The following is a 10,588-nucleotide window of genomic DNA, read 5'->3' as shown; positions in this document are numbered from 1 at the left end:
TAATGGTATTCCCTTTCCTTGCTGCACAGTGGGGAGATGTCTTTGACATACCAACACATTTGCGGGGATCATGTGGGTCTGGACCACCAATCACCAGGCAGTATTCTCATTGATAAAAATGGGAGTGGTTTGTATGAACCTTCCATTACTATCTGTCATGTATTCAACCAGCATTGTAACCCATGTATAATCTGATCTAAGTTGTACACTGTGAGAACACTGACCACTAGGTGGGACACACTCCTAATCTGGGCCTTCAGATACAGAAGGGGAAGCTCCACCCACCTTCATCACTTGAGTGCTAAGGAATAAAGGACAGGTCACAGACTGACCTTCTCTCAAGCACGGGCCTCCTGTGCATTTATACTGTGTAGTAAGGACCTATCACTATCAATGAGAATAACTCTTCCAAAACACCCAAACACAGCACTATAAATAAAAAAAAACACCTCACATATTTTAAAATTAATTGAAATTAAATGTTTTAGTAAAGAATATATATTTTTTTAATATCTTTTAATAGAGTTAAAAATAAACTTGCCTTAATGGACAGGGTTTTTTTAAGTGTAAAAATGATTGATTAAATTACATTTTTCTATGTTTTGAAAGTCATCATCATCACAGGCAGTCCCTTGGAATCGAGGAAGACTTGCTTCCACTCTTAAAATGAGTTCTGTTAAGTATGCAAGAATGCCACAAGACTGAGTACTGTGAGTTAACACTGATGTGACCTTAGTCTCTTTAATACAACTCCAGAGTGCCTAAGTAGCATGGCAGACCATCTTTCATACTCCCTTGCACGCGATGTGCAGGTCACCTTTGGGCCTCCAACAGTTGCGCCCTCTGGTGGCAAGTCTTACACAGTTGCAATGTTTACATACATAACAAGTCCTCAGGTGACTGAACAGTCCAAGATGGGAACCACAGTCCCTGTCACAGGTGGGACAGATAGACGTTGAGGGAAGGGGAGGGTGGGACTGGTTTGCCGCACGCTCCTTCCGCTGCCTGCGCTTGGTTTCTGCACGCTCTCGGCGACGAGACTCGAGGTGCTCAGCACCCTCCCGGATGCACTTCCTCCACTTAGGGCGGACTGGTCTTTGGGCCCAGGGACTCCCAGGCGTAAGAGTTTGAAGGACATTCGTTGGGCATGAGTTGGGCAAATAGCCCGATCTCTCCTGCGCGGATGTCTTTCTCCTGGTTCTTGGCGCGTGCGCATGGCACACCCCCCCACTCCCCCCCCCCTCCCCCCCCCCCCCGGGAGAACGGGCTTTTGCCAGGCCTCGTCGGGTCCCTGCCCACTTCGTGCGGACCACACGAGTCGGCAGTTTTCGGCCCAATGTGCTCTGCTGGTTTTCAGGAGGCCAGTTCGAGGCAGTGACGGCAATGCCTCTCACGGGACCCTTTGATTGTTTCCTGCAGATTTCTCCACGAGAAACACGAACAATCCAAACAGGATCTTAAAGGACTTGAAGAGACTGTCGTAAGTAGTCGTGAAGCGGCGGTGCTGTGGGAGACGGACGGAGCAACTGTAGTGTCCATAGACCCATTAAACAAGGAGTGTTTGATGGGGCAGTGTAGAGGGAGCTTTACTCTGTATCTAACCCGCTGTACCTGCCCTGGGAGTGTTTGATGGGACAGTGTAGAGGGAGCTTTACTCTGTATCTAACCCCCTGTACCTGCCCTGGGAGTGTTTGATGGGACAGTGTAGAGGGAGCTTTACTCTGTATCTAACCCCCTGTACCTGCCCTGGGAGTGTTTGATGGGGACAGTGTAGAGGGAGCTTTACTCTGTATCTAACCCCCTGTACCTGCCCTGCGAGTGTTTGATGGGACAGTGTAGAGGGAGCTTTATTCTGTATCTAACTCCCTGTCCCTGCCCCGGGAGTGTTTGATGGGACAGTGTAGAGGGAGCTTTACTCTGTATCTAACCCCCTGTACCTGCCCTGGGAGTGTTTGATGGGACAGTGTAGAGGGAGCTTTACTCTGTATCTAACCCCCTGTACCTGCCCCGGGAGTGTTTGATGGGACAGTGTAGAGGGAGCTTTACTCTGTATCTAACCCCTGTACCTGTCCTGGGAATGTTTGATGCGACAGTGTAGAGGGAGCTTTACTCTGTATCTAACCCCCTGTACCTGCCCTGGGAGTGTTTGATGGGGCAGTGTAGAGGGAGCTTTACTCTGTATCTAACCCCCTGTACCTGCCCTGGGAGTGTTTGATGGGACAGTGTAGAGGGAGCTTTACTCTGTATCTAACCCCCTGTACCTGCCCTGGGAGTGTTTGATGGGGCAGTGTAGAGGGAGCTTTACTCTGTATCTAACCCCCTGTACCTGCCCTGGGAGTGTTTGATGGGACAGTGTAGAGGGAGCTTTACTCTGTATCTAACCCCCTGTACCTGCCCTGGGAGTGTTTGATGGGACAGTGTAGAGGGAGCTTTACTCTGTATCTAACCCCGTGCTGTACCTGTCCTGGGAGTGTTTGATGGGGACAGTGTAGAGGGAGCTTTACTCTGTATCTAACCCCCTGTACCTGTCCTGGGAGTGTTTGATGGGACAGTGTAGAGGGAGCTTTACTCTGTATCTAACCCCCTGTACCTGCTCTGGGAGTGTTTGATGGGACAGTGTAGAGGGAGCTTTACTCTATATCTAACCCCCTGTACCTGCCCTGGGAGTGTTTGATGGGACAGTGTAGAGGGAGCTTTACTCTGTATCTAACCCCCTGTACTTGCCCTGGGAGTGTTTGATGGGACAGTGTAGAGGGAGCTTTACTCTGTATCTCACCCGTGCTGTACCTGCCCTGGGAGTGTTTGATGGGACAGTGTAGAGGGAGCTTTACTCTGTATCTAACCCCCTGTACCTGCCCTGGGAGTGTTTGATGGGACAGTGTAGAGGGAGCTTTACTCTGTATCTAACCCCCTGTACCTGCCCTGGGAGTGTTTGATGGGACAGTGTAGAGGGAGCTTTACTCTGTATCTAACCCCCTGTACTTGCCCTGGGAGTGTTTGATGGGACAGTGTAGAGGGAGCTTTACTCTGTATCTAACCCCCTGTACCTGCCCTGGGAGTGTTTGATGGGACAGTGTAGAGGGAGCTTTACTCTGTATCTAACCCCCTGTACCTGCCCTGGGAGTGTTTGATGGGACAGTGTAGAGGGAGCTTTACTCTGTATCTAACCCCTGTACCTGCCCTGGGAGTGTTTGATGGGACAGTGTAGAGCGAGCTTTACTCTGTATCTAACCCCCTGTACCTGCCCTGGGAGTGTTTGATGGACAGTGTAGAGGGAGCTTTACTCTGTATCTAACCCCCTGTACCTGCCCTGGGAGTGTTTGATGGGACAGTGTAGAGGGAGCTTTACTCTATATCTTACCCCCTGTACCTGCCCTGGGAGTGTTTGATGGGGACAGTGTAGAGGGAGCTTTACTCTGTATCAAACCCCCTGTACCTGTCCTGGAAGTGTTTGATGGGGACAGTGTAGAGGGAGCTTTACTCTGTATCAAACCCCCTGTACCTGTCCTGGGAGTGTTTGATGGGGACAGTGTAGAGGGAGCTTCACTCTGTATCAAACCCCCTGTACCTGTCCTGGGAGTGTTTGATGGGACAGTGTAGAGGGAGCTTTACTCTGTATCAAACCCCCTGTACCTGCCCTGGGAGTGTTTGATGGGACAGTGTAGAGGGAGCTTTACTCTGTATCAAACCCCCTGTACCTGTCCTGGGAGTGTTTGATGGGGACAGTGTAGAGGGAGCTTTACTCTGTATCTAACCCCCTGTACCTGCCCTGGGAGTGTTTGATGGGACAGTGTAGAGGGAGCTTTACTCTGTATCTAACCCCCTGTACCTGTCCTGGGAGTGTTTGATGGAGACAGTGTAGAGGGAGCTTTACTCTGTATCTAACCCCCTGTACCTGCCCTGGGAGTGTTTGATGGGACAGTGTAGAGGGAGCTTTACTCTGTATCTAACCCCATGTACCTGCCCTGGGAGTGTTTGATGGGGACAGTGTAGAGGGAGCTTTACTCTGTATCTAACCCCATGTACCTGCCCTGGGAGTGTTTGATGGGGACAGTGTAGAAGGAGCTTTACTCTGTATCTAACCCCCTGTACCTGCCCTGGGAGTGTTTGATGGAGACAGTGTAGAGGCAGCTTTACTCTGTATCTAACCCCCTGTACCTGCCCTGGGAGTGTTTGATGGAGACAGTGTAGAGGGAGCTTTACTCAATATCTAACCCCCTGTACCTGCCCTGGGAGTGTTTGATGGAGACAGTGTAGAGGCAGCTTTACTCTGTATCTAACCCCCTGTACCTGCCCTGGGAGTGTTTGATGGGACAGTGTAGAGGCAGCTTTACTCTGTATCTAACCCCCTGTACCTGCCCTGGGAGTGTTTGATGAGGACAGTGTAGAGGGAGCTTTACTCTGTATCTAACCCCCTGTACCTGCCCTGGGAGTGTTTGATGGGGACAGTGTAGAGGGAGCTTTACTCTGTATCAAACCCCCTGTACCTGTCCTGGGAGTGTTTGATGGGGACAGTGTAGAGGGAGCTTTACTCTGTATCAAACCCCCTGTACCTGTCCTGGGAGTGTTTGATGGGGACAGTGTAGTGGGAGCTTTACTCTGTATCAAACCCCCTGTACCTGTCCTGGGAGTGTTTGATGGGACAGTGTAGAGGGAGCTTTACTCTGTATCAAACCCCCTGTACCTGTCCTGGGAGTGTTTGATGGGGACAGTGTAGAGGGAGCTTTACTCTGTATCTAACCCCCTGTACCTGCCCTGGGAGTGTTTGATGGGACAGTGTAGAGGGAGCTTTACTCTGTATCTAACCCCCTGTACCTGCCCTGGGAGTGTTTGATGGGACAGTGTAGAGGGAGCTTTACTCTGTATCTAACCCCCTGTACCTGCCCTGGGAGTGTTTGATGGGACAGTGTAGAGGGAGCTTTACTCTGTATCTAACCCCCTGTACCTGCCCTGGGAGTGTTTGATGGGACAGTGTAGAGGGAGCTTTACTCTGTATCTAACCCCCTGTACCTGTCCTGGGAGTGTTTGATGGAGACAGTGTAGAGGGAGCTTTACTCTGTATCTAACCCCCTGTACCTGCCCTGGGAGTGTTTGATGGAGACAGTGTAGAGGGAGCTTTACTCTGTATCTAACCCCATGTACCTGCCCTGGGAGTGTTTGATGGAGACAGTGTAGAGGGAGCTTTACTCTGTATCTAACCCCCTGTACCTGCCCTGGGAGTGTTTGATGGAGACAGTGTAGAGGCAGCTTTACTCGGTATCTAACCCCCTGTACCTGTCCTGGGAGTGTTTGATGGGACAGTGTAGAGGGAGCTTTACTCTGTATCTAACCCCCTGTACCTGCCCTGGGAGTGTTTGATGAGGACAGTGTAGAGGGAGCTTTACTCTGTATCTAACCCCCTGTACCTGCCCTGGGAGTGTTTGATGGAGACAGTGTAGAGGGAGCTTTACTCTGCATCTAACCCCCTGTACCTGCCCTGGGAGTGTTTGATGGAGACAGTGTAGAGGCAGCTTTACTCTGTATCAAACCCCCTGTACCTGCCCTGGGAGTGTTTGATGGGACAGTGTAGAGGCAGCTTTACTCTGTATCTAACCCCCTGTCCCTGCCCTGGGAGTGTTTGATGGGGACAGTGTAGAGGGAGCTTTACTCTGTATCAAACCCCCTGTACCTGCCCTGGGAGTGTTTGATGGGGACAGTGTAGAGGGAGCTTTACTCTGTATCAAACCCCCTGTACTTGCCCTGGGAGTGTTTGATGGGGACAGTGTAGAGGGAGCTTTACTCTGTATCTAACCCCGTGCTGTACCTGCCCTGGGAGTGTTTGATGGGACAGTGTAGAGGGAGCTTTACTCTGTATCTAACCCCATGTACCTGCCCTGGGAGTGTTTGATGGGGACAGTGTAGAAGGAGCTTTATTCTGTATCTAACCCCCTGTACCTGCCCTGGGAGTGTTATGTAAATACCGCAATCTTGCCCTTGCAAATGTCCTTGCTCCCAAGAGGTGGATGATCTGTCGAGTTCGAGCTTGACCGATCAGAAAAGCCGGTTTTCAGCACATGCGCCATTGTGCTCTGAAAACTGGCTTTTGCGATGTCTTCCCGGGTGCGTACACTCTGCGTACACTCTGCGTACACACTGCGTACACACTGCGTACACTCTGCGTTCACACTGCGTACACTCTGCGTACCGACCCGGGAGGCCGAAATGTCTGCCCCAAGGGTGTCTCCTCCGAAGAGGGGACTAACGGACTCGGGATTGTGCGATTTGTTCCGTTAAGTTTGCGGAACCTCGGCAAAGTGTCCCCCACTGCTGCAATTTACTCGCTTTGTCCCTCTCTCCCGCAGGCACGAGAACTCCAGACTCTTCATAACCTACGGAAACTTTTTGTTCAAGACCTCACGACACGGGTCAGAAAAGTAAGTTGGTCCGACTGGAGCAAAGTTACATGATGCCTGGTTGTACGTCCATCCATTCCTCGTTGTGACCCCATGTTTTGTTTATGACAGGACAGGGGGTGCTCTGTCCTCAGTCCCGCTTGGAACACCACCACCTGCAGTGACCCCCTCCTCGTGTCAGCTGTGGCTCAGTGGGTAGCACCCTCGCCCCTGAGTCAAAAGGTTGTGGGTTCAAGTCCCACTCCAGGAACTTCAGCACATAAATCTAGGCTGACACTCCCAGTGCAGTACTGAGGGAGCGCCGCACTGTCGGAGGGGCGGTACTGAGGGAGCGCCGCACTGTCGGAGGGGCAGTACTGAGGGAGCGCCGCACTGTCGGAGGGGCGGTACTGAGGGAGCGCCGCACTGTCGGAGGGGCGGTACTGAGGGAGCGCCGCACTGTCGGAGGGGCGGTACTGAGGGAGCGCTGCACTGTCGGAGGGGCAGTACTGAGGGAGCGCCGCACTGTCGGAGGGGCGGTACTGAGGGAGCGCCGCACTGTCGGAGGGGCGGTACTGAGGGAGCTCCGCACTGTCGGAGGGGCGGTACTGAGGGAGCGCCGCACTGTCGGAGGGGCAGTACTGAGGGAGCGCCGCACTGTCGGAGGGGCGGTACTGAGGGAGTGCCGCACTGTTGGAGGGGCAGTACTGAGGGAGCGCCGCACTGTCGGAGGGGCGGTACTGAGGGAGTGCGGCACTGAGGGAGTGTCACACTGTCGGAGGGGCCGTCTTTTGGATGAGACCTTAAACCGAGGCCTCATCTGCCCTCTCAGGTGGACGTAAATGATCCCACGGGCACTATTTCGAAAAGGAGCAGAGTAACAGAATATCACATTGCTGTGTGTGGGAGCTTGCTGTGCGCAAATTGGCTGCCACGTTTCCCACATTACAACAGTGACTACACTCCAAAAGTACTTCATTCGCTGCAAAGCGCTTTTGAGATGTCCGGTAGTCATGAAAGACATTATATGAACGCAAGTCTTGCTTTGTAAGTCACACACACACGCACCAATGCTGAGTTGGAAATATATCGTCGCTGGGTCACAATCCTGGAACTCCCTCCCTAACAGCACTGTGGGAGCACCTTCACCACACGGACTGCAGCGGTTCAAGAAGGCGGCTCACCACCACCTTCTCAAGGGGCGATTAGGGGGATGGGCAATAAATGCCGGCCTTGCCAGCGACACCCACATTCTGAGAATAAATTTTTAAAACCTGTCCAACTCCCCTTTGATGGAATCAGTTTGCACCAGCTTCTCGGGAGAGTGTTCCTGACCACAGCTCTCCTCGTGTAAACATCTCTCGTCATCTCCCTTCCAGATCTTTCGTGATTTTGCATCTGTGACCTCTGGTAACTGACCCATTGGCCGGGGTAAATCATTGCTCCTTGTCCCTGCTCACATCCTGGCAAACCTCCTCTGTACCCTGTCCACCGACTTGGCATCTGCCCTGAATGATAGAAAAAATTACTACACAGAAGGAGGCCATTCGGCCCATCGTGTCCGCACCGGCCGACCAAGAGCTACCCAGCCTAATCCCACTTTCCAGCTCTGGGTCCGTAGCCCTGTGGGTTACAGTACTTCAAGTGCACATCCAAATGTGGTGAGGGTTTCTGCCTCTACCACCCTTTCAGGCCGTGAGTTCCGCCCCAGACCCCCAACACCCTCTGGGTGAAGTCATTTCCCCTCAAATCCCCTCTAAACCTCCCCCCAATTACTTTCAATCTGTGCCCCCTGGTTGTTGACCCCTCTGCCAAGAGAAACAAGTCCTTCCTATCCACTCTATCCATGCCCCTCATCATTTTATACACCTCAGTGTGGTGCCCAGAATTATCCACAATACTCCACAGATATATTAAAAAGGGAGTTAGATGTGGCCCTTACAGCTAAAGGGATCAGGGGGTATGGACAGAAAGCAGGAATGGGGTACTGAGGTGAATGATCAGCCATGATCATATTGAATGGCGGTGCAGGCTCTAAGGGCCGAATGGCCTACTCCTGCACCTATTTCCTATGTTTCCAGCTGACCTCAAACTGGTGACTTGGCAGGTTCTCGGCCCTACAACTATCTGAGGCTGAACCACACTGTTCCCTACCATGATGTCGTATTTGACCCTGAGATGAGCTTCCGGCCACATATCCTCCCCCAGCACCAAGACCGCCTACTTCCCCCTCCGTAACATCGCCCGTCTCCGCCCCCTGCCTCAGCTCATCCGCTGCTGAAACCCTCATCCGTGCCCCCGTTACCTCCAGACTTGACTATTCCAACGCACTCCTGGCTGGCCTCCCACATTCTACCCGACGTAAATTAGAGGTGATCCAAAACTCGGCTGCCCCCGTGTCCTAACTCACACCGAGTCCCGCTCACCCATCACCCCCTGTGCTCACTGCCCCCGTGTCCTAACTCGCAACGAGTCCCACTCACCCATCACCCCCTGTGCTCACTGACCCGTGTCCTAACTCGCACCGAGTCCCACTCACCCATCATCCCCTGTGCTCACTGCCCCCGCGTCCTAACTCGCACCGAGTCCCACTCACCCATCACCCCCTGTGCTCACTGACCCGTGTCCTAACTCGCACCGAGTCCCACTCACCCATCATCCCCTGTGCTCACTGCCCCGTGTCCTGACTCACACCCAGTCCCACTCACCCATCACCCCCTGTGCTCACTGCCCCGTGTCCTAACTCGCACCGAGTCCCACTCACCCATCATCCCCTGTGCTCACTGCCCCCGTGTCCTAACTCGCACCGAGTCCCACTCACCCATCACCCCCTGTGCTCACTGACCTACATAAAGCAACGCCTCGATTTCTAAATTCTCATCCTGGTTTTGAAATCCCTCCATGACCTCCTTGCCCCTCCCTAGCTCTGTAATCTCCTCCAGCCCCTACACCCCTCCCTATCTCTGTAATCTCCTCCAGCCCCTACACCCCTCCCTATCTCTGTAATCTCCTCCAGCCCCTACACCCCTCCCTATCTCTGTAACCTCCTCCAGCCCCTACACTCCTCCCTATCTCTGTAACTCCCTCCAGCCCCTACACCCCTCCCTATCTGTGTAACCTCCTCCAGCCCCTACACTCTTCCCTGTCTCTGTAACCTCCTCCAGCCCCTACACTCCTCCCTATCTCTGTAACCCCCTCCAGCCCCTACACCCCTCCCTATCTCTGTAACCCCCTCCAGCCCCTACACTCTTCCCTGTCTCTGTAACCTCCTCCAGCCCCTACACTCTTCCCTGTCTCTGTAACCTCCTCCAGCCCCTACACTCCTCCCTATCTCTGTAACCCCCTCCAGCCCCTACACCCCTCCCTATCTCTGTAACCCCCTCCAGCCCCTACACTCTTCCCTATCTCTGTAACCTCCTCCAGCCCCTACACTCCTCCCTATCTCTGTAACCTCCTCCAGCCCCTACACTCTTCCCTATCTCTGTAACCCCCTCCAGCCCCTACACCCCTCCCTATCTCTGTAACCTCCTCCAGCCCCTACACCCCTCCCTATCTCTGTAACCTTCTCCAGCCCCTACACCCCTCCCTATCTCTGTAACCTCCTCCAGCCCCTACACCCCTCCCTATCTCTGTAACCTTCTCCAGCCCCTACACCCCTCCCTATCTCTGTAACCTCCTCCAGCCCCTACACCCCTCCCTATCTCTGTAACCTTCTCCAGCCCCTACACCCCTCCCTATCTCTGTAACCTCCTCCAGCCCCTACACCCCTCCCTATCTCTGTAACCTTCTCCAGCCCCTACACCCCCTCCCTATCTCTGTAACCCCCTCCAGCCCCACAACCCCCCGAGATCTCTGCACTCCTCTAATTCTGCCCTCCTGACCATCCCTGATTATAATCGCTCCACCATCGGTGGCCGTGCCTTCTGTTGCCTGGGCCCCAAGCTCTGGAACTCCCTCCCTAAACCTCTCCGCCTCTCTACCTCTCCTCCTGTAAGACACTCCTTAAAATCGACCTCTTGGACCAAGCTTTTGGTCAGTGTCCTAATATCCCCTAAAATGTGGCTCAATGTCAGATTTTGTTTGAGAATCGCTCCAGTGAAGCGCATTGCGACGTTTTACTACGTTAAAGATGCTATATAAATGTAAGTTGTTATATTCTCTGCCTCTATTTATAAACCTGAGTAAGTAACCTATATGCTTTTTTAAAGCCAACGTGC

General features: G+C 53.0%; 1 protein-coding gene across 1 annotated transcript in view; it reads left to right on the top strand.

Annotated features, from left to right (window-relative positions):
* Positions 1 to 10,588, top strand: part of LOC139241092 (kinesin heavy chain-like) — a 97,969-nt gene that overhangs the window by 55,201 nt on the left and 32,180 nt on the right. The window contains exons 20-21 of the mRNA XM_070869781.1: positions 1,420 to 1,480; positions 6,342 to 6,413. Of these exons, the coding sequence (XP_070725882.1) occupies positions 1,420 to 1,480; positions 6,342 to 6,413 (133 nt within the window). The remainder of the gene's footprint in view (positions 1 to 1,419; positions 1,481 to 6,341; positions 6,414 to 10,588) is intronic.

Source organism: Pristiophorus japonicus, chromosome Y, assembly GCF_044704955.1.
Source record: "Pristiophorus japonicus isolate sPriJap1 chromosome Y, sPriJap1.hap1, whole genome shotgun sequence".
Classification (NCBI taxonomy): Eukaryota; Metazoa; Chordata; class Chondrichthyes; family Pristiophoridae; genus Pristiophorus; species Pristiophorus japonicus.
Note: the sequence above shows the minus strand (reverse complement) of the source record. Positions and strands in the feature narration are given on the sequence as shown.